The following is a 24,814-nucleotide window of genomic DNA, read 5'->3' on the forward strand; positions in this document are numbered from 1 at the left end:
ATAGTTTGCCTCTCACGTCTACTCCGGACTCAATTATGAGCAACTTGGTGGGTGTTTCTAGAAAAGCAGAGGACGCTTACCCCATAGGTGCACTTGGTACAACTCAAGCTTTTTAATGAATTCCGAGGTCACTTACTTTTGTTACTTTTCTAAGTATTATTTTACTTATTTTATGTTCTTTGCTGTGTTTGTCTGTATTCTATGTCTGGTATATGTCACTGAAATCCATTATTGTAATTTCCACTAAAACCTTTGTTCCTTTGATTACTCCTTCATTGTTTTACGTCGCAAACATCTACTGTTTTGAAGTTGCAAGTATTTCCTCCGCCTTTAAAATTGTGAGTTTTTGTTTTTGTTTTTTTTTCTAGCTTAAAACGATTTTATCTACATTTCGCAGTTGTTGGATAAACAAAGCAACATTGCAATGACTTTTCGATATTAATCAACGAACTTTACTTAAATCAAACGCTGAAATAAGGTTTGGTTTAATACCACATCAGTTTATTATTATTGCCAAACTATGGGTTCTTGCAATAGGATATATAGGCCTCGTCATGAGACTCCGAGGTATTACGAGAATGGGTCCTAGTCTACAATTCAGATGAATTAAGATTTATCATTTACAGAGCGTAGAGTTCAGACTTAAGAGCAAAACATCTTTTTTGTGTAAAAATGCCGATAAAAATGACAAATTTCAATTTTTACGTGATAAAAGTGTAAGGAATAAGCATTAAATAGATGATTCTGCATTGTAATACAGCGTTTTAAGATCCCGGAATTCAACAATAAAACGCAATCTTCGGATTTCAATACGTTTTACAAATTCCGGTCAGAAAAATGAAACTAGAACGAGACTTACAGACCTTATTTTGTATTTGAAAAACAAAAGACGAACCATCTGAACAAAGTTATATTCAATGCAATATTGACAATCTTTATGTCGATTGAACCAATTGTGGATAACCGTTCGTTAAGTGTTCTTTGTTCCTTACGCAGAAATCAAATAAGTTTTGACAGGCGTCGTTGGACTTTTCCACAATCAAATATATATTTCCAAACTACTACCATTACACAAAATGCCATTACATTGTCGCAAAAAAACGTAAGTTTGTGTGACCCTCCTTTCGACTTAAGTTACAACTTGTATTTACGCAAGCTTTACGTAGCGGCAGAGGTTTCTTTCTTCGCTTACGAACAGCTACAAATGGGCCTTTCAAAATTCAACGTTATATGACAACCGGATATGGTCACGTATCATCAATGACTTTTGTCCCACCTTGCATGATCTGTGAAAGATGGCTCCGGTGTCTAGAATGATTATCGATAGTCAGTTTATTTAATTCTGGCATTGAGATATCAAATCGAACGCAATATTAATTTATACAATGTGCAAGACTGAATAAAAAGCTAAATTAATTGGCACTAAACGTGTTTCCGGTATTCCGCCACATCATTTGTCTGGGATGATCGAATAGGTTGGTATAAATTGCAGTCACCTCATTGAAAAAATTCATGAAGTTGTTTAATATGATATAAAATAATCCATAATAACTTTGACTGTCATATTATATTAATAATGCCAAACACGTTTTCTGTTATGTTGTGTCAGATAATATCTCCATATAATATCGTTGATTGTATTAAGATTTATTCTGAATTTTATTGTTTTCCATGGTTTTTTGTGTCATCTTTTTGTAATCCGGACTGGGTTTACCTGCCATTAACATGAGCTCGTGGTTAATTTTGTCTGTATATCTTAAAAACGTCAACAATCGAAAACCGCGATGATTATGCTTTGTCCCCAACAATTATGATGAATGTAATATATGTAAAAGTTATATAACCAAAACATGATATTAAATTTTAAAAAGAAATTAAAAAAAAATTAACATAAGTACACAAATGTACCTGTTCTCGCAAGGAGATTCAAGTCAATCAATTTTCAATGGTCCCATTTTGTCAGAATGTAAGGGCATATAATATCATACATGTAATCAAAAGATACATTTCTTGAATCACTCAACTATCCCAACTACTACTCATCGCTTCATTGCTCATAGTTTATTATTAGTCGGGACTCATTGATATAATCCCATCACAGACGTCACAGATATCATCGTGGCAACAATTACTTACATTAAATCTACCAAAATAAAAAAAGAAACGATATACCTTCTGATTCATTTATAGACTTAAATAGCATATTGATGACACAGACGTTTGAAATCTAAATTGAATGCCACACGTGATAATTATGACTTTCCAATTGTAAATGTTCCTGTCCTTAGTGGCAATATACCAAACTATGAAATATTTAATAGATTGAACAGTTGATCTTTTCGTACCCTGTATGTGATGTCTACACTGGTTTGTGAACGAGCAATAATACTCTGTGTGTCATAGGTATTTTCAAACTGTGTTAATATAATCACTCCTTTTGTGGTTATGGTTGTCATAACACTATGATTGCTCAATGTTAAGTATCTTACTCACAAATAAGACGAACTACTTGCAGTCAGATTTCACGTCTTATGAGATTTTTCTGATTATAAGGTGATGGGTGCTGGCCAAGCATGACATTATTACCCTACCGGTGACCTGAAGGCAACCCTTTTTGTTGTTTTGTTTTGTTTTGTTTTTTGTTTTTTTTTTTTTTTGGTTTTTTGTTTTGTTTTGTTTTGTTTTTGTTTTGTTTTGTTTTTTTTGGGGGGGTAGGGGGTTAAGTCCTTATAGCCTTACATAAGTAGATCTATTCTGTTTCCATCGTGTACTTTTTTAACAATGTACTTGTTTTTTTTATGTCTGAACTATCCTTGTATTTTGATGACCCGGTGTTTATTTTAATATATAGTATGTTTTAGTTTTGTTTTCTTAGTTTTGCATCCTGTTTTATGTACTTATCTTGGTCTCTTTGTCTAGTCTTAAAAAAACTCAAAATTGGTTTGGGTGACAAATATCGGATTTGAAAATGTTGACATAGGATCATCATTCAAGGATAAAATATATACCAAAGACTTACTCAAACTATTTTATAAGCAATTGGAGTACTTTAAAACAATTGGTTACGATGAATTCCAAACATATCGTTTAACTAATAAAAAAAATAATGAAAACAAAAATATGAAATCTAATTGCCACCAAACATACTTTGTAAAAGATTTATTATACGGTCTATCATTCACTAATTAAGATCTATAGCATACATTTCAATCATTGTTGGTTATTGAATTAACATTGATATACCTTTGCCAACATCACTATTTTACCCTTTTAAGTGCGACATAATCGGTACCATAAAAGGCAAAACAAATATTTTCACACCTTTTTTTTTGTTAATTATAATTGTCAAAATAAATATCTCAGACCAAATTTAATGTTGAAAAAAATATGTTGTCGACATGAGCATTGCCTTTAAAAGCACACTATTCTTGAAATTTAATTTTTGAATTAATATCTTTTTCTTTTTTATGTTTTAGCGGTTTTTTCATGATAAACACATATTCCAAGAACAGAACAGTTCTTCGCGAATGGCGGGAATAGTTTAAACAGAATGTGTGTAATAACTGCTTTGGTTGATAATAGCACTGGGGTGATCTAAAGAATCCTATTTAAACGTGCACACACGTGTTGCTGTTGAACTCACTTAGTTCCCGCTTTGATCAAATTTATTTTCGAAAAATCGGTTTTATGAATTGATGAAGCATATTTCTAGCTGTATATTCATACTAAGCCACAATTACCGAACTATTTATTTAACAATGTGTATTTGTGAACAAATTATATGAAAAAAAGGAAGGTCACTTTGATTAAAATGAAATAAAATCAGAGAATTTCATAAAATATAATTATAAGAATTGAATGTTTGATTATTGATGCTTATAGCCGTGAAAAAGCGTTGACAGTAGCACTTTTTTCACCATATGTAGATGCTACGGTCAACGCCTGTTTACACCGATGAAAGGTAAAATATTATTTATTTTATACTTAAATGACGAATCAAAAACGTTTGACTTTGTTTGATAAAACGCACTAAACGAAAACGTGCTCAGCGGATTATTATTTTGGTGATCGGTATATATTAACAATGTAACTATTTGCTTCAAATAAATAGAATTTATCCGAATCGTGGCGTCTTTTCGAACATTTCATTTTAATAATATCTGAATAAATGCGATACTGTGGTCTGGGAAAATGTTACTCTGAATAAATGATATTAGTTTAATTGTAAATTTCCAAATCTATTAAAGTTTATTTAATTAAATATTGACTTTATTAAAGTTTATTTATTTCTTAGTTGGTATATTAGCATAGTTTCCGTATTTATCGCATACATAATCAAGTAAATATTGAATATGAGCAATGAATAATATACATTTCAAAGAGAAGAAAATTTACTTAGTTCATTAGTTTAGGATAAATACGTTGTATTCGGTTTCCAGTGTATGAAATGTAAAAATTATGAGTTAAGGATGTGAATCTAGGGTAAGGGACACAACTCTTAAAACAATTCGAACTTTTGTATTCAAAATGTTACACCAATCTCATGTTAGCATCAAGGAAACTTGGACTGATTTCATTGTGTTTCAAATGAAAGCTTGACTGGATTTGGTAAAATTGAATATGATACAAGCATACCATTGATTTCAAGAATTATATCCCAATATCCCATACCTAAGGTCTACCTCCTTATTTCACTGAATTAACCTTACCCTTAATGGATGGAAGGTTTTGTTTGGTTTACACATAATCCACAAATATTGACACTGATGTTAAAATACTTTATAAGATGTCTGTTTACACATTGTTTCTGTTTTTCAAGGTTTTAAATACTAATATCACAAATTAATAATGTTTTCCTCAATATATTTGCCTATAGTTTTCAGTGGAGTCCAAGCTGTACATCAATGTATTTTGACTTTGGAAATACATCTAATTTCAGATATATTTTTTTTTAATTTCGCGTCTTTTAAATCTCTCACGGATGGACTATATAACAATGACTTTGTTTCGCGAAATTTACATAAAAAAAACACTTAAGATATATTTTTAAAATGTAAATTCAATTGATAAACCTTACGTCTTTTATTGAACTGCTTCGATACCACAATTAATCTTTCGAAGTAAATTGTAGCTGTTAAGTAGCACTCAACAAAAGAATGTGATTCAAAACCTACATATTTTGTATGTTCGATATTTTGTTTAAAAGCCTTCAGTAAACAGAAAATATTATGTGGCTTTTCATAGAACCTTTCCTCATAAAAGATAAAAATTATATTGGATACACTGTTGAATTCAAAATTAAGGGAGATAACTCTGTAAATGACACTGAAATATAATAGACACTGTTGGATTTTCATTTTGGATTATTTCTTTAGAGCAGACATTTTGGAATGAATATTTATACGTTTAATTATTTAGACCAATTAAACAACTTAGTTTCAAAAATTACAAAAAATATAGCTTTTTTGAGGGTGTATCACATATTTCAAAATTCGCATGATTCTTACAGACTTCTACTTAAATCATAATGAATGATTTCAATACTGTTCTGTTTATTTGAAATACCGACTACAGCTAGGGTGCACGCTTTAATATAACCCGCTAATTTATTGTGGGAAATGTATAAGTGTTCTTTCTTGAAATCATAAAATTATCAGTAATGCTGAAATACAAAGAACACAAATTAATTATATTTTCCCGAATATATTTTCCCATGCTACCAGTTTTAGCAGAGTCCGAGTAACTTATCAAATTTTGTTTCTCTTTACAATTTTATTATTATTATTATTATTATTATAATTATTATTTTGTTATTTTGTTTGTGTCTGGTTTCCCTTTCTGCCGAGACGTGGAGCTGGACAGAATGTATGCACATACATACATGTAAAAACAAAAACAAACATTATGACAGTGAAAAAAGTATTGGTTTTCTTTGGCGTAAACTTTAATTGTATTCAGGGTTTGTTGTTAGTTGAATTGATTGTCTTTAGATAAAATATCCTGAAGTTTATCTTTGAAGACACCTTTAAAGTTAACATATTGTATTTTTTTCTTTTTATTGATTATATTCTAAATACATGCATTAATTCTATTTCATCCTCCGTAGAAAACATGGCCGGCTCTACTTTTAACACCGAAATATATATTTGTAGTTATCATTTGTACAGGAGCCAAAATTTTAAGTGGCTGTCTGTATATAAATATCAGGCAAACCCTTTGATTTTGGTGGCAGAACATATTTTTTTTCGAAGGTTTTATCCAAAGTAATATTTTAATCATACAAATTTATGAATGTCACAGATTGTTTTGATTGGTAATGGCTACGAAAATAATTATAAAGTTCTTAAACAAAACACAATGAAAAGAATTGTCTACCATTTTCTATTACATACGTAATTTCAGTGCTTTTCTTTTAATCGTAGCAGTTTGTCAAACAAAACATTCATTCATTTTTGAGAAACGATGCATTGCGGATGTGGAAAAGATGAATAGATTTTCAAAAAATGTAATGTACCACTCACTGCCAGGACACCTACTTAAGAATTAGTATTTGATAAAAAAACATGCAAACCTTTTAGTATGTGATACACTGCAAAAAAGGCTACACATGTTTATTTTTTTGTTTTAAGTTGTTTATGATGTAATGTATAATTATTCATTTTATTTTTTTTTCTGTTCTAAAGAGATAATACACAACGAAAATTCAATAATTTCTATTGTATTTTAGTATCATTTGCAGAGTTGTCTCCCTTAATTATAAATTCTACAGTACATTCTATATATTTTTTTATCTCCTAAACAAAAGTGCATGAAGTCTCCGTAGATTGTCTTCTTTCTTTCATTCAAAAACCTCTTAGTTTTCATCACATTTGAAATAAACTCTGTTCTATACTTCTCACTTTATTACACCTGTTGGATATTGATTACGCAGACTCTTTAAACCATGTTACTATGAAGAAAAACGAGACCAAGTATACAATGATTCACTGTCAGAGTGGGTAAAGGCTGCTGTTTTTTATTTTAAAAAGTATGGAATATTTTTAGTTAAAATATCCTGAAGTTTATCTTTGAAGACACCTTTAAAGTTGACATATTGTATTTTTTTTCTTTTTATTGATTATATTCTAAATACATGCATTAATTAGAGTCAACGCTTTTTCAGTTTTCAAAGACCCCGATGTAGCAAAAACATTGTCTACAATACATAACAAATATGTCATCGTACCAGGCAACAAAGTCAAAAACAACATTTTTATTTTTATCTGAAAAACACTTTACATCCAATCTTTATTATGTTATTATCAGAAGTAGACGTAGTAAATAGTAGAAGTAAAACGACCTAAACTCCCACCACACTCTCTTAAGAAGAAATCTAAATCCTCTTTTTGTCCAACAAAGACGAAGATTGTGACCTACCGACTATGTACTGGATTCCTAAACTCCATAAGAATCCGTTCAAATAATGCTACATAGATAGATCTGCAAATTGTACCACTTAACCACTTCTAAGCTTTTAACTTCTGTACTCACATCTGTCAAAGAGGGTCTTCAGTCCTTCCACGACACTTGCTACTCATGTATTGGTATTTCTTCCATGTGGGAAAACTCGTAAAATCTCTTGGAAATCCTCAATCCAAGATAATTATCGGGATATCATAGCATGAAAATCTATGATTTACGACATTTATACTTCTTTTCCCCATACTCAGTTAAAATCCCGACTCAAAAATATTATACATCGTTGTTGCTCAAAAAAGAGATATGTAGCAGTCTGCAGAGATTTTTCATACTTTGTAAAAAAAAGTTTCCAAATCATCTTCCACAAATACGGAAGAAGATCATGGAATGTTTTATCAAAAGCATATATGTCCAGTGTAGTTGATACGTTTTTCAACAATCACTCGATTTTCCAAAGAGAATAAATTGTGCTCCTCTACTCACTGACCTATTCCTTCACTTTTATGACGCTGACTTTATATCTGACCAGATCCAAAGGAAGGGACATTGTTCAGCCAGATCATTTAATCTCAACTTCCGCTATATAAATGACGTATCGTCATTTAACAGTTCTTGGTTCGAGGATTTTATACATTGCATCTAACGCAGAGAACTGATCAGACCTTTTTGATTCATGACAGACTTCTAACAACTACGCTTCTGGAACAGGAGTATGTTGCTACAAGTCATCACTTCATATTTTTATGGTCGTGATCTTGAAAGAGCAATCAAGGGAACCAAGGGTATAGCGGTAATCAAAAGAATGCAATCCAGGGACAAAGACCAGACATGGAAAACAGAAATACACAACAAAGAACATAAAGTAACTAAATCATAACTTCAAAGTAACAAAAGCAAATGAGCAACTCGGACTCCACTAAAAACCGAGAGCATGAACTCTTGGGTCGTTACGGTGTGTCCATCTGCACCCTGAAAACTAAGTTGTTCAAGGTGTCATAGTTTTTCTTTCGTCTTTCATCTTCCCTGGATTTGACTTATCCTGAGCAACTCGGTAGGTGTTCCTATAAAAGCAGAGGCCGCTTACCCTACCGTTGCACTTGGTTTATGCTCTAAGTTTTTAGTGGATAGGAATTTCTTTTTTTAATTTTTGTTACTTTGTATGTATAATTTTGTTTTTTTTATGTTCTTTGTTGTGTGTGTCAGTTGTCCATGTCTTTACTTGGTCCCTGGATCACGTTTTTTTTTTCTTTTTTTTAATAACCCATTTATATGTTAACTGTTCTATTTTAAACAAAATATCAAAAAATCAAAAAAAAAATATGTAGGCCTTCCAACCATGAATCACATTTTGCATTATTTATATCAGGACTGCTAATTGCATATTTACGAGTGGTATTTTTGTATTCTGCAGGCTAAATATTTGATAGAATTTCCCCGATTACAATTCATCATGTTATCAAATGAACAAATATGAAAGTGGGGTTGTGGCAGATTTTTATTCTTTTACTTAAATTTGAGGACTGAAATTTTCGCTACAATCTCTGCCATAACTTTTGCTGCAGGAAAATATGAGTGATCCTTTGGATTCCCCGCTATATTTCTGATTCCAAATTCAATACTCTATGTGGTAAGTCTCATATTAGGTACCAATTGTAACATTTTCATTCGGAACTTCGTTTTTTTTTTTTTTCATTCACATGGTATTAATATGTAGTTATGTTTACGTTCTTGCTTTAACGATACCACCTACTTTTTTATTGCACAGCCTTAGTCTCTTCTTCAAGTATTGACGTGATTTTAAAATACAGCCAACTAAGTCACTGATAACTACGCAGGAAAATAGTCCAGCGATTACAAAAGCACCAACGATACCTAAATTTTGTGAAGAGTTGCGATTGTCCTCAGCACAAATCCGTCTGTTTATTGTTTTTGAAAGAGTTTCGACTTCCACGCTTATCTCATTTTGAAGTGCCTCCAATTCAGATGCTAAAATTACTTTTAATTCATTGACTGTATAATTACTTATGCTTGTGTTTGAACTGTCTGTCACTGAACACACGCAAGTTGATACCTCATAAGAAGTGGTCTCTCCCAATGAAACTACAAATGCAGAAAAAAAAACATAAATACAAATGCTTAGTTGAATAGAAAGTCTTGTCTTTTTTCTGTCAAGCAAATATTTCTGTTTTCACCAAACTGCATTCACGAAATAAAGTATCAGCCGGAAGTCATACTATCACAGCAGCAATAAACAAAATTGACTTGTAATCAAAACTGGACGACTCATAATATATGTTAAAAAATTCCTCGATATCAAGTGATTTATGCACAAATCAAAGAGTTATTTCCCCTCACTTTATAGGATGTAGTGCTTTCTATCAAATTTATTCCATTATTACCACTGCAATAAATTACATATCTACGGTCATTAATATTTCAAAACATGAGTTTGTAATCTCAAATGAATAGAAATTTTGTAAACATAATTTATCATGTGCAACCCATAGCCTGGTTCATTCCTCTCACATCATTACACCTATCATACCAGGGAATAATTTGTATGTATATAGTATACAGCTTGGATCACAATTTTGTTCTATCTTTATTTATATGCAAAACGTTCGATACACGCATATTTTAATCTTACGAATATTATTTACAGTATCAAACATTCCTACTGCCATTAAGATATAGATATTATAAGAAAGGGTTTTTTTCAGAGAGCGAGTGTGAAAAAAAAGATGTTGAAGAATATAAACTAACAACTTATTAGGTTGTACTTTCACATGTTTCACTAATAATCAAGGGGTTTTCGATCGAGAAAGACTAACTTGAAAGAAAAATAATAAGAATTCGGAGATAAAACCAATATATCTTCATTAAAGAGACTGATTATGATTATTGGCAATGTCGTTCTTTTCAGGTCCACTACTAGTGTGTTTTTCACCAAAACAATAAAATAAATTGTTTCCTTACGTTAAAGGACATTTAACTATTATTCTTGATGCCAAGTATTATTCAATGCTTTTGAAGAAAACAAAAAGTCAATTAGTTTTGTTTAAATTAAAATGCATGTAGTGTCCGATGTTATGTTTCAATAGAGATGCTGTGATTATCTAGATATTATTTTTACCATTTAATGCAAACTCTGTGTTGAAGTTGTTAGGAAATGCAGAGACGAGACAGAAATAATACACTGACGTGAATATATTATATATGTCTAAATATACTGCGCAAGTATTTCGAAAACGTTCTAATAACATAAATAACTCTGATAAAATAAAACACTGATACCTACCGTTTACCAATTTAAGGTGGTAGACCTAGGGTAAGGGACATAACTCTTGAAATCAGTGATATGTTTGTATCATATTCAATTTCACCAAATCCTATCAAGCTTTTGTTTGAAGCAGAATAAAACCAATCCAAGTTAATTAGATGCTTACTTAAAATGATGCATACGTTCCAATGACTTTTAAGAGTTGTGTCCTTTATCCTAGGTCTACCTCCTTAAGTGCGAGGAAGGTAGCATCTTTCCCAACACGGTGCACCACTATGGTTTGCGGTCAGGTTTTCGTATTATAGCCTGACAACCCCAGCATGTAACACGCCAGGGGTTCCCCATTCCACCACCTGGGGCACACATCCCAGTTGCCCTGTGGGCACACAACCTAGCCCTCCGGCTAGGTTTCTGAACACTATTTAGTCGCCTTTTACGACATGCCTAGCACTGCTGTAGGCCTATTCTTTTGACGCCCGGATCTGCACAGGGCACTTGTATGTTGACATTATCCGAATAGTGTACTTGTTTTGAAAATACCAGTGATTGACTCCAACAAGAAGTCATTAGTTCATTAATATTATTTTCAATTATGACGTCGAACATAAAATTTTACATTAGCGTTATTACGATTAATTTTGCACTAATGATCTTTTTGTTAAATCTACCACTGTGCCTCGTTACATCTTACCACTATCTGCTTTAATTCTCCATTCTCCGGTTCCATTCGACGTCATAATCCCCAGACCACGCACCTGCATCGGGTTCGGGTCGTAATAGTTAAAAATAGTTACAGCTCCGTGTAAAAGTTCAACTAAACCATTGGTTAACCATCGCAATAAAAAACTTTTATATTCATAACAGCTAAGAATAGAAAAAACATTTGTCTTATCTACAACATCAATTGTACCATTTCTGCTACGAATAAGGTAGGAACTATTGGCATATGCAATGACCACTTCGAAAAAACGGTCTGAGATTAAATCCGGACTAGCGGAGATAATTAGTGAAGCGGTTCGACAGGTCTGTACTTCAAACTCTAGATGGTCATCAAGCTTTGGTATAATATTGTAGTCTTTAAGATTTGTGTAGTTAAGATAAATGTCAGGGTAGTATAAGCTGCTAGCATTACCGTTGTCGTAAGTTGATATATCTATTGTTGGCGAGAGACCTACAGCTCCTGGAAACAAAAATTGAGTGTTCAGTTTCATTATGGTTATTTTCGCATTATTGTATATTATTTCTAGACTGACATACTGATTAAAACATTTCCACAGACTGTATAAATACTAATAAAAAACTCATATGTGTACTTCACAGCATGAAGACAACTGATAACATGTTTCAATTATCACATATCATTTTGACAATTATGGGATTGATTTCAGTACAAAATTCCCCATGCCCAAAGAAAATCCAAGAACAATTTTAAGGCATAGCAATCCCTAAATATAAGAATGTTTCATTAAGTTTGTGTATAAATAAATCTAAAACTGACCTTAAATCCTTAAATTTTAAAAATTCTGAAGTAGATTACAAAGTGAATAAGAATCATGGAAACATTTAGTACGTTGTTAATAATCTAAACTCAATTGCACAAGACATTTAATCTTTCTAAAACTAAATTGTGATTCTATTTTGTCTGAGAGCCACATTTTTCTAGCTAGTCAATTGCCAGACTATTTGTTCGGGGGGGGAGGGGGGAGATGCCATGATATGACATGATTACCATTCCAACCAGAACACCTGATTAAACTCAATTTTTTTTTTAAATGAGCCCATACTGCAAGTGCTTTGTATTTTTGTGTGTGTGTGTGTGTGTGTAACTTTCTATGTAATCCCTACATGAAATATATTCACGTGTATGTAGTATGTCTTTGTTTTATGTTTGTACATTTAGTATATTGATATTTCTGAACTGTTTAATTTTCTACGCGTTGGTGATATTTTTTGCCGATTCTTAAATACATATTTGCATGACTGACCTGAAATTTGAAGGCATATCAACCTAAATACAAATGTAATGATTTTCATCATTTATGGTCCTTCATCAACAATGAAATGGAGTGAATACGTATACATTTGGGTTACAGTAGTTTTGTAGTAACTACATATGACCCGGAATGCTTGGTTTATGTTATAAAGGAGTAGGTTTGTTAACGGGCATAAATGGCCCTGTATTGTTTTATCCTGCCATAATGTGAAATAGCCTCACTATGCATATCCTTAGTCGACTTTGTTTTGCGAACTATCTTCATTTCATACATTATAAGGCATCAAATGCACATTGTTACTTTTTTGCAACTGTTACACTAATTACCTGAATATGCCTTAACAGTGATCTACAACAATTCAGTAATAAAAGTGTACTGCCCATATATCAAGGTCTGTTGACATTAACCATTCATAATGCTGTTCGCTTCTAAGTGAAAGTTTCAGAGTCTTTGTTTTTGCGACTTTGTCTACATACTGCTTGTTGCTTGTACAACATATTTGGTAACGATAGGAATAACGTGAAATTTGTCAATATGTGAAATAAATCTGGATTATATTAACAATAATTTGATCACTTATAACAATCAAGAAAAAAGTTAACTTTTCGTATCATTTTGACTTATAATTTCATTAAAATGCAGTGAAAAGGAACATTTCAAGCGCAGATAACCCAATTTCTGTTTTTAGTGGAGTCCAATTTGCTAAATTAGATTTGTTACTTTGTACGTATTATTTTAGTTTATGAGACTTATTTAAGTTATTTTAAAGAACTTTATGTTCTTTGTTGTGTTTGTCTGTTTTCCATGTCTAGTCTTTGTCCCTGGATTGCATTTTTTTTATTTCCTCTAGAATCACGTTCTTTGATTACTCTTTTTAACATTCTATTGAAAACTTTATGAACAAATCCAGAGATGCAGAGACCAAATAATTGTCTTTTCAAATCATCCTTGAGATAAGTTAAACTGTCAGAGGTTTTGGCATTCATGTTTCTGAGTTTTCCCATTTTCCCTGATTCTTACAAAACTAAAACTTGATACGTCTCTAACTGTAGACAATACTCGATTTGTAAATACTTTTATATGTTTATACTCAATGTTTATACGTGGCCAAATGACTGCCAAGGCATACCGTGTCCTTTAAAGTAATGAGTAAATATTGGGCTGTCTAAATTTGTATTTAAGTGCATCGATTTCATATTAAATATTCATGTTTTAAGAAAATTGAAAATCAGTATTGATCAAAAATGTACTAGAGAAACAAATTTGCAGCAATTTGAAAAATAAAAGACAATGTTTGATTATAATTTCTCTTCAACTTTTTGGAGTAGACCCAAACGCATTGTATTATATTATTGAACTTGGATCAGAGACGGATATTTAATTTCCACATACAACAATTAAAATGAATCGATTTTTGAGACAAAAATATGTTGCCTTTTTTGTTCGTTTTTCCAGGCCTCAGCTTCCATCTTTATAGCCCATTATCTTGATCTATATTCAATCGCATTTAGCTGACATTTTTCATCTCGGTGGGGGTGGGGTTGTTTTCTCTTTGACATATTCACCATTCTCATTTTAATTAAATTGGATATACAATAAAAACATATTACACTCAATAACAATCGGAAAACCGCCTTGGAACGGCGTATGAAGAATATCAAAAAGTTGAAGTAGTACAAAACCTCATATTATAAATGGGTATCTTCAACAATCTTAAAAATAAATGAAGTACTTTGCTATCTGAATTAGCGTTACATGTGTTTTTGTTTTTGTTTGTTTCTTTGTTGTGTTTTTGTTGATTTTGTATGTTTGTTTTTGTTTTGTTTTTTTGTTGTTTATTTTTTTTATTTTAACGTAGATTGAACGATGATGTAGTATCCGTTGCATAAATTTACAAATAATCATTCGTTGTATGTAAAATGGATGTAAAAAGAGAATGAAATGTTGATGAAATGAAAAAATGGGATAGGACACAAGGAAAATAGGGTTGTCGAATGTTATTAAAAGGGAGAGAAAGCATGGTCGGGAAATTAAGCGCAAAGGTTACTACTCCTTTCGAATACCACAGCAGGGTTCTTTAGCGTGCGAGAAACTTAACATCTTTCCCCAACACGTTGCAAAAACATGGTGCCAGGATTAACCCATTCCAATACCTCGCGCCAAATTTTGCGCCCAATAAAACAGACATGAAATCTGTTTCTCTTAGATCCTTGAATATAACCACAATACTGCATGATATGGACAGCATTACTTTTTTGTTTCCTAAATTATACTCAGATGTATATATGGACATTAATTAGTTCAAAGGCTGAGAGGGTTCACAGTGCTTCATGCTTATCAAAATGCAATAGAACCGTTCGTTTAAACGCATGATAGAAGCGTTCGTTTATCGTGCGTTTGGTGAGCCTTTTAGCGTGCATTTGGATATCGTGCATGCGGGAAAACCTAAATGGCTCAAGGACTGTACTCTCAATAACCAGTCAATTTGTCGACATGGAATATCCTGGAAATCTTTATCAGTTGTACCTACTTCGCCAAAAAGCATATATTTTTTTAACTCAGTCATTCAAAGAGTAATCAAGGGAACCAAGGTTATAGCGGTAATCAAAAGAATGTAATCCAGAGTTAAAAACCAGACATTGAAAACAGACATACACAACAAAGAACATGAAGTAACTAAAATCATACATACAAAGTAACAAAAGCAAATGAGCAACTCGGACTCCACTAAAAACTGGGAGCATGGACCAGGTGCATCGGTAGGATAAGCGTTCGAAAGTATAAGTCATCCTCCTGGCCATGGGATATCACATAGGAAAACACTAACCAACTATAGGCATTATTAAGCTTAATATTTCCACGTTTTCATGGTATTTGAAAATGCTCTCATACATACGGTTTTGGAGTTACATGTATTTATCGACACTTACGACTTTTAGTGAAATTGAAATTGGTTAAAGATGGATGTAAAATGCTGCATACAAACATTGCAATGATTTTTAAGAGTTGTGCCCCTTCACTAGGTCTACCTCCTTAAACTAATCAAAAGTAAAAATAAAATGATGGCCAAATAAAACAAAAAACCGCACACAAAAATTGTCTTGTTTAATGAGCTGAGATATACAAATTCTACCTGACCTCTTTAGTCTTAAAAAGACAAAACCATTTGAAAAGGGTGAACATTATCAAATAAATCCACAAATTTGTTTTGTTGACGTTGCACTACATGCATTTAGAATTACAGACCAACAATTCATCAACCCATTAATGCTTTTAATAGTTGTTTTTATATTATTTTTTCTGGTAATTAGAAGTTTAATCGATCACATTCTTGATTAATACAAAAACAATTGATATAAAAGGCAAGGCTCATATCACGTGCTGTATAAAGTATAATTGGTCGGCAGAGCATTACAGTTTTGACCAGACAAGCCATGGGGTCCTTAACTGTCGTTGTACTAACATTTGCTGTACTAATTCCAATATGCTTTGGAGGGCCTGCGTACCATGAAGGCCAATATAAAAAGAAATATAGTCATGATATGAGTTACGACAAAAAAGGATACAAAAAGTACGACGATTATGACAAGAAACCGTCATATCCAAGAGGTTTTGGAAGGCGCGGCGACGTACAACTTGCCAGAGACCTTGTGCTTCTAAAGATGGCAATGGATATGTATGGTGGCAAACATGATGATCATGGGTATGGATATGACTACAAAAAGAAAGACTATAAAAAAAAAGATTACGATTACGACTATAAAAAGAAAGATTATGACTACAACGATTACAAGAAGAAAGACGATTACAATGATTATGACAAGAAGGACTACAAAAAGAAAGATTACGGGGCGTCTAATTCCTATCAGTATGGTGGTCCTGGTCATTTCGGAGGGCCTGGTGGAGGTCCCGGTTTCCATGGCGGGCATTGGGGAGGTCCATTCGGAGGCGGTCCAGGGTTCTCTGGAGGAGCAGCAGGCAGATTTGGAGGACAGTTTCATCATCCACACGGTAAGACATTAGGTTCTAACCATTTGATAATGTGTTGTTGTGGAGATTCAATTATGGGTTTACCCTACCGAGGCACATGGTCCATGCTCCCAGTTTTTAGCGGAGTCCGAGTAGCTCGTTTACTTTTGTTACTCTGCATGTATTATCTTAGTTATTTTTTGTTCTTAGTTGTTTGTGTCTGTTTTGCATGTTTGGTTTTTGTCCCTGGATGACATTCGTTTGATTTTTATGTTGAAGAAGGCAGATCTTCGGTAAGGGAATCATTGGAAGGTTTGTATTCACCATGTTACATCAATCTCTGATAAGCATCAATGTAACTTGGACTGATTTCATTCTGTTTCAGAGGAAAGCTTGAAAGACTTTGGTGAAATTGAATATAATACAAAGTGGTCACTGATTTCAAGAGTTATGTCCCTTACCCTAGGTCTACCTCCTTAAAGTTGGTATTTGATCTTGTGTTCATTCCAGTTTTGCTTGTATATGTATTGTTAACATTATACTAGCCAGGACATCATTCAAAATTCATAATTCAATTAATATTAACTAATCTGGTATGAACTTGGGGTTTCCGTAACAGCTCTCCTAGGGTTTGTATGGTATAATTAGTATTTCTATGTAGTAAAAACAAATACGACCCATAATATTTCTGGACCTGCATCATCTTGATAAATTTGTCAGTCCATATCTATATCTTATATATCTTAATTATGTGAATAAACACAACGGAATTTAAAATAACAAAATAGTTTACATTTTCAATAAGTATAAGAACATTGAGCAAAGCTTGAAAATAATTGTCAGTTGTTTTTTGAGTTACAAAAACATAGTAGGTACACCTATTTGTGATCATCAGGCGGCATCGATCGGCTTCTAGACTCTAATAAACGGTTAGTAACGCAGGGTAAAAATAAAGGTGGTATGTGCAATTCGAAATGAAAACTAATTTTCTGCTAAAAAAGGTCAATCCTTTTTGTTTATGCGGAGAATGGCACAGGTATAATAATGTAATAATATGATAATTCTAGTAACTTTCCTTGTAACAAGTGTGTAGTTTAAAGCCTTAACCATATATTGATTTCTCGTTATTTCAGGACAATGGGTATGTAAATGTAAACCATACTGTAACATGTTTAATGAGATAAATGCCGGTGTATGTCCAAAGTTCCCCATTTGGAAGATTTGCTGCAAATGGATACCCATAAAACCTCATAAACCCTACGACAAGAAATACGACGACAAAAAGTACGACGATAAACACTACCATAAAAAATACGACGACAAAAAATATGACAATAAACATTACGATAAAAAATACGACGACAAAAAGTACGACGACAAAAAGTACGACAAGAAATATTACGGAAGTGGACATCAACATCATTATGGTCATGGTCCGGGTTACAGCGGATACCAATCCAGCTACGGTCCGGGTTACGGCAGATACCAATCCAGCTACGGTCCGGGTTACGGCGGATACCAATCCAGCTATGGTCCGGGTTACTCTGGTGGATTATCGAGTAGCTATAAATCTACCTATGGATCCACATATGCAAGACCATATTAAAATTTAGTTTTCTTTATTCCAAGTGTTTGAGAGCTTTTAATACTTGTATTGTAATTAACATTGACATGAAAGAACCTTATACAGAATGCGTACGTTTTGCTTTTTTTTTTTCATATTTCGAGTTAGTAAACAATTACTTATACTAGTTCCAATAAAGAAATGCAGGATAATACATAGCATGAATGATCAAGTTTGACGGCATCTGAAGGGAAATTTTCAAAATGAACATCCTTAAAATCTGCTCACGTGTACAATGTTATTAGCGAAAATGCGTTCATCCCTTGTTTTGGGAAACTTCCCACTGTCAAATGTGGTGGGGATTTCGTATGGGTGAAATGGAAAATTCGCTTTAACAGAATTTATTTTGATATCATATTAAATTCTTTTTTTTTTAATTTTGGTTAAATGAAGAATAGTATTCAAGCCTTTGAAATTCAAATTGATAATCAAAAAATAAAGTAATGAAATGCATTGCAGACTTAACAGAGAAACGAGAATATTTCTATGGGGAATTGAACATGTGGATAAGGGAAATGGAGTATGAGGAGTAAGGAATGTGGTGTAGTATTCGTAATTAAACAGAAGTAATCAAATATTTCATTATCACGCTCGTCATCTCCTAGTAGTTTATTGTACGAGTAAACAACAGTTCCGATAGAGCAAAAGATGCCTTTTTGTTGAAATTACATTAATTCGTGGATAAAGGAATAAACACAGGTTCGTGGATTCTTGAATTCGTGGTTTTGTTTTAGTTTGTTTAGTATACAAATCAATGAAATTTTCCTTTTCGTTTGGGATTGAATTTCTTGGTTTGGCCTTACCACGAAAACCACGAAATGTCATACCCCACGAGCAAAAGTACTTTCTCAGAAGACGACTTAAACTTAACTATGGAAACAACGAACGCGAGCTTTCTTCTCTAAATCAGATATCTATTTCATAGTATGACATGTCGACAGAAAGGTGTGTATCAGAATTTATTTGTCAAAACACAGGCGTAAAAATCAATTGAATGCAGAGTCTACTATAGTTAGGTGTTGAACACGTATAATGCGACCTGGACTCATGGAGTCTCAGTTTTAAATATGCATCATTTTTAAGTTTATTTATGCATTTTTTTTGTCTATGACAGATCAGCTTTGTCACTACTGTTCTGTAACAATTGTTCATTATACATTGATCAAAGGAAACAGTGAAGAGAGTGCATTATAGGTTCACTACATATTATATCATGTTGTTATTTGGAAAGACCGCAATTGTTTGCAATCAATTTAACATGAAAAGGAACAAATGTAAAAAAAAAACTTTTTTTTCTTTCAGTTTCTTATTGTCGACCTTCACAACGACCGAAAAACATTAACATAGTAGATTTAAGGTAGTAGACCTAGGGTAAGGGACACAACTCTTTTAAATCATTGGAACGTTTGTATTCACCATTTCATAACAATATCATGTAAGCATCAAAGTAACCTGGACTGATATCATTCTGTTTCAAATGGAAGCTTGAAACACTTTGATGAAATTGCATATGATACAAACATATCACTGATTTGAAGTGTTACGTCCCTTACCCCAGGTCTACTGCCTTAATTGCCTACATTTGTTTTTGCGAAAAAAAATTCAAACAAAATCTGACTAAATTACACAAGCTTGAAACACTTTGATGAAATTGCGTACTTGCATACTTGCATATGATACAAACATATCACTGATTTGGAGTGTTATGTCTCTTACCCCAGGTCTACTGCCTTAATTGCCTACATTTGTTTTAGCGGGAAAAAAATTCAAACAAAATCTGACTAAATCAGAGTAAATCTATCAAACAGTACTGCAAAAAGCTCAAAAGATTCAGGATATAATGGCAACTCCTTAAAGATGGTGGATGAAGTCCTACTTTTACAGTGAAATCTGTCTTATAAGAACCCTGAATAATTGTACAGAAAACCTCTTTAAATCACACAACTGTTGAAGTGTATTACGCAATTTAAATGTAATGTGAACCAAACCAAGGTAAAAAGGGGTTCGGTTAAGGCAATGTTCACCTTTATATAATAAGACTTTCAAAAGGTTTCAGAGGTCACTTTTGAATACAAATGTTTCTGCTAAATCATCTTACGATATGGATGAATACCTTGAGTTAATATATTTTCATAAACTGATATTTTCATTCAAATGTTCTGATTGTAGTTTGTAAATTTTGATGGTTCAAAAGGTGTACGGAACTGTAGCTTGTTCGAAGTTTACTTGAGTGAGAAAGTGTTTATGTTTAGTAAGTAAATAAATTGGTACAGAAGGGTCAAATGCGAGGGCAATACAGATATATTAAAATTAATAAAATTAGAAAGGCGCCGTAGCAAAGAGCTTCAAAATGTTTGTGACAATAATACAGCCAGCGATCTTTGGTTCAATCTAATATTGTAATAAACTGGAAAATATTAAATAAAAAAACATACCAAGCGTTCTTACTCCATTAGCCAATGTACAAATCTTTTTACGAATTTTAAATGACATTGCTTTCAAATTTCATACTCTATTCTTATATACCAATTTAAATAACTCTTAAAAATTAAAATAATCTAATAAAAACTAAAAGAAAATGTAATAAAAAATCAAGTTAGGTAAATATTTATTACCATGATATGTTAAACTTCATTTTTCATTAGTTTACAGAAGATTAATTATTTTGATATACCACCAATCCTTTATGATTACCACACTTCCGTCAAAAATATCATGCACCCGCTCCCGCCGGCAATATTTCAAAAAGTATTTATTCTTATTTTTTTAAATGGATTTAGCAAATGCAAATAAAGAACATAGGAAACGGTATGCAAAGAGAAGAACATGTAGGATTGTTCAGTGTCTATTGAGGAACTACTGAAGCTACTACTGAATTTATACGGGAATGCAGTTTCTTTTTTTCCATTAGTATATTTCCCAAATTCATTCTCGTTATACACCAGCTGTTATGTTTATAAATAATGTGGGTTTAATTTATTACGATTGTGCTTTTCCTAAAACCATATGCACCATATCCATTTCTTCAAATCCTCACATAGGAAGTATACTGCAAACGTATAAGTTTTCACTGCATGCCCGGTAGACAGAAAATTTGATATTCAACAATAAAGTGCTAATCATTTTTAAAGCGCGACATTTGACACCCACGAATATATTCACTTGATAGAATCGCAAAAACAAGCACCAGCAAATAGGAATTACGTTCATTTTACTCAATTCAGGTACAGAAAAAAAATTTACTGTTGTCGCGTTAAACAAAAAACCTCATCCATTTTCCTTACTAATGTGCATTCTCTTTCTTTACTGCCGCAGTTTTTCATCTTAAGGTAATACCATATGTTTGATATATATGCACTTCCATGTTACCTTAAGAAATAATTGTTGTACACTCGTTACACATAATAAACAAAAATTGTAGTTTTATGAATTGTGTTTTGCTTGTTTTACAATGTATAGTTATAATTCTTGTGTATTGCTTAATGTTGCTTAATTTTGATTAACTAGATTAGTATTTGACTTTTTTTACCATGAACCTCGTTTGACACGGTTTTTTTTCTTATTTTAAATGACAAATTACTTTAAATAAGCAAAGCTTACTTTACTTTCAATATTTCATTAAGGTCTTATATGTAATATGATGTAGGTGAAACCTTTTAACATTCCCGAAGAAACATTAATTAAAAACAACTTTGATAATTTTTGTCAACTCTGTTTTGATATATTATACTTATAACCTTCAAATATGGTAATTTTGTAATGATATATTTCCTAAAGCGTTATACTAATTGTCATGCTCTGATATGTCTATTGGCCGAAATGTTCGGCATTTATACGGAATTATTGGTTGTCATGGTCCGAAATGTCTTTGGGTCGAATTGTCCGGCACTGATAAACATAATGGTTCTTAAAATTTGCGAAACATCTTAAAATATTTCTTTCATTCCATTTAATTTCGCTTCATTCTGTTTCGATTTATATCGTTTAATTTTGTTTTTTATTACGATTTGATTCATTTTATCGAATTGTTTCGTTTCGATTCTCTCTTGACCGATTATTTTCGTTTCGTTTTGTTTCGTTTTCGTTTCGCAATTTTTATGACCTGAGAATTGTGGGTAATATTGATTACGTAATTTCCGTAAACATCTGGGCGCCATCCTACAGACTAGTATGGCCAACCCTGTGTTGGAAAAGCTATGATTCGATTTGTATTTAATTATTAGCGAATATTTTCCGAGACTGGTTTGGCTCTCAGTCGCACATATACAAGTATACGCAAATGAAGCTGCCATGATGCTGTTTTTCAGCTCCTGAAAATAAAGGTACAAACCGGATATTGATGCTTTTTCTTGCCATAAGTATACAGAACCAAGTTCATAACACAACCAAAAACGCTTCGCTCGGGAGCGTATAACATACATATATCATATATTAAGATTAAAATACAACTTTTTTGCATTTTAAGTATTTGTTGAAACCTTATATCGTCTACCCTGCATTGCACACTCTATATCACACCTCTAGACCTATATTGTATACCCTATATCACATCCCTAGACCCAAATCGCATACTCTTTATCGCATTACTTCACAGACCACACCTAACATATTGTTTAAATATATGATATAATGAACATGACATGCTATAAAATATATATGAAGTATCAACCTTGGCCTATATCACCTTACGGGAGGGTGGCCCTTGGGGTGATATAGGATTCTCGGGTTGATAAGGCATGTGATACAGACTTTGACATTTAATATTCAGTTAATATCGCATGGTGCAACTGTTAACTTAAAAGACAATAAGAGTATCATTAAAATACATTATTACATGTACATAAATCCATCGCTAATATAAAAGCCGTTTCTTCTCGTAAGAATATTGAAACAGGTTTGAGAAGCAAAAGCACAGGGTTTACTTCTTTAGAATGTATATAAACCTCTCATTATCTGATAAACAATTGAAATGGATATTACAACTTATCACTTCACAAAACATCCATGTTCCAAAAACATTTTAAACAATTAATAACTTTTTACCCAAATTCTAGTTTGCTATTCATGTTTATATTGATCAAGCAATATACTAGTCCTAGTCTAGTCTGAAGTATTACACTCTTATGAAAAATATTTTGAAAATCTGTGTATAAATCTCGATCTAAATAGGGTGTGTAAGTCTCGTCATGTGGCTCCGTGGTTCACGAAAATGGGTCCTAGTCTATCATTCAAATGGATAGAAATTTGCCATTTTCAGAGTGTTGGTTCAGTATACAAAAGCAAATCATATTTTCGCGTAAAAATGCCAATTAAAATGACAAATATCTATATGCAGATGATAAAAGTATTACGAAAAAGCGTATAATAGAAGATTTTGCATTGTAATACAGCGTTCAGAAATCCTGGAAGTAAACAATAAAATGTAGACCAGTCTTCGGATTTCAACACGTTCTACATCAGAAATTCCGGAAGAAAATTGAAACTAGAACGAGACTTACTGTTATACTGTAAAAAGCTGCACCATCACTTGTTACTGACATAACTAAGCTGTCATACAGTTTAGTTAATATATGGTACTGGAAACCTCCGTGTGCTTTACTCTTTACAACCGCTTTTACCAAACCATTATAAGTCAGAAATACAGTCAGTAATAAACCAAAATACTTACACTTATTGATAATTCATACCTGCTGATCATCAAATAAGAACATGCTAGTGGTTTGTTTGGATGAGGACTATAGAGTGAAAAATAAAGAAGATTGGAAAGACCTGGAAAGGAAAATAGAAAAGATGTCTATAGTTATGGACAAACACAAATGGATGGATCTGGTATCATTCCTATGTGCCACTGGGCAGTAAGAGGATAGGTAGTAATGTATCAGTGGTTCGTTTCACAGATTGATTTCAAAGGAAAATGGATAGGGTGAATTTGTAACAGTTACTGCTACTTTACGTTGTGTTGCATGACTAGCTGATAGAACAAATATGTTATTTAAAATAAAGTAGCTTGTTTTATCACATTTTCTTCAAATAAATGAATAAGAACAGAAACAGCTACTCCCATTGAGAATCTTCCTCAAAAAACAAAATCCCTTATACGGAGTTAAAAGATAACTAATCAGTATTTCTATTCTTTGTGACAATCAGGCAAAGAAAACAGATACATGCATATGTGCTTTTTGTCCGAGTGGTTAAGGTGCTGGACCTGTTATCACTGGTTCGATACCGATATGGGTTCGAGTCAAAATGTTTCCAGGTTTCCAGGTACCTACCCTAGCCTGGGGGTTTCACCGATTTTCCAGCCTGAAATATGAAATATGGGCTTTAAATTCCTTTTCTCTTCTCCATGGGGGAAGCTTGCATGAGCCAAACGGTCGTTAATCTAGCCATCGGCTAATAAGCTCTACAGAGCTCAATTATGTTAGTTCATGACTTGTACACGCATGCATATTCACCGAGGGTAAAATAAAATTTCCCGTTACCTAAGAA

General features: G+C 32.6%; 2 protein-coding genes across 2 annotated transcripts; one reads left to right on the top strand and one right to left on the bottom strand.

Moving 5' to 3' along the window:
• Positions 1 to 7,195: 7,195 nt before the first annotated feature.
• Positions 7,196 to 11,949, bottom strand: LOC148597357 (uncharacterized). The gene is made up of 2 exons (XM_088563020.1): positions 11,430 to 11,949; positions 7,196 to 9,558 (listed from the first exon to the last, which is right to left on the bottom strand). The coding sequence occupies exons 1-2, from the start codon at positions 11,947 to 11,949 to the stop codon at positions 9,179 to 9,181; spliced, it is 900 nt and encodes a 299-aa protein (XP_088419146.1). The 3' UTR covers positions 7,196 to 9,178.
• A 4,165-nt stretch (positions 11,950 to 16,114) lies between these two features.
• Positions 16,115 to 18,323, top strand: LOC148597358 (uncharacterized). The gene is made up of 2 exons (XM_088563868.1): positions 16,115 to 16,743; positions 17,835 to 18,323. The coding sequence occupies exons 1-2, from the start codon at positions 16,167 to 16,169 to the stop codon at positions 18,305 to 18,307; spliced, it is 1,050 nt and encodes a 349-aa protein (XP_088419994.1). The 5' UTR covers positions 16,115 to 16,166; the 3' UTR covers positions 18,308 to 18,323.
• The last annotated feature ends 6,491 nt before the right edge of the window (positions 18,324 to 24,814 follow it).

This window comes from Perna viridis, chromosome 15 (genome assembly GCF_037379345.1).
Source record: "Perna viridis isolate PV_CMFRI_1.1 ecotype Kerala chromosome 15, ASM3737934v1, whole genome shotgun sequence".
NCBI lineage: Eukaryota > Metazoa > Mollusca > Bivalvia > Mytilida > Mytilidae > Perna > Perna viridis.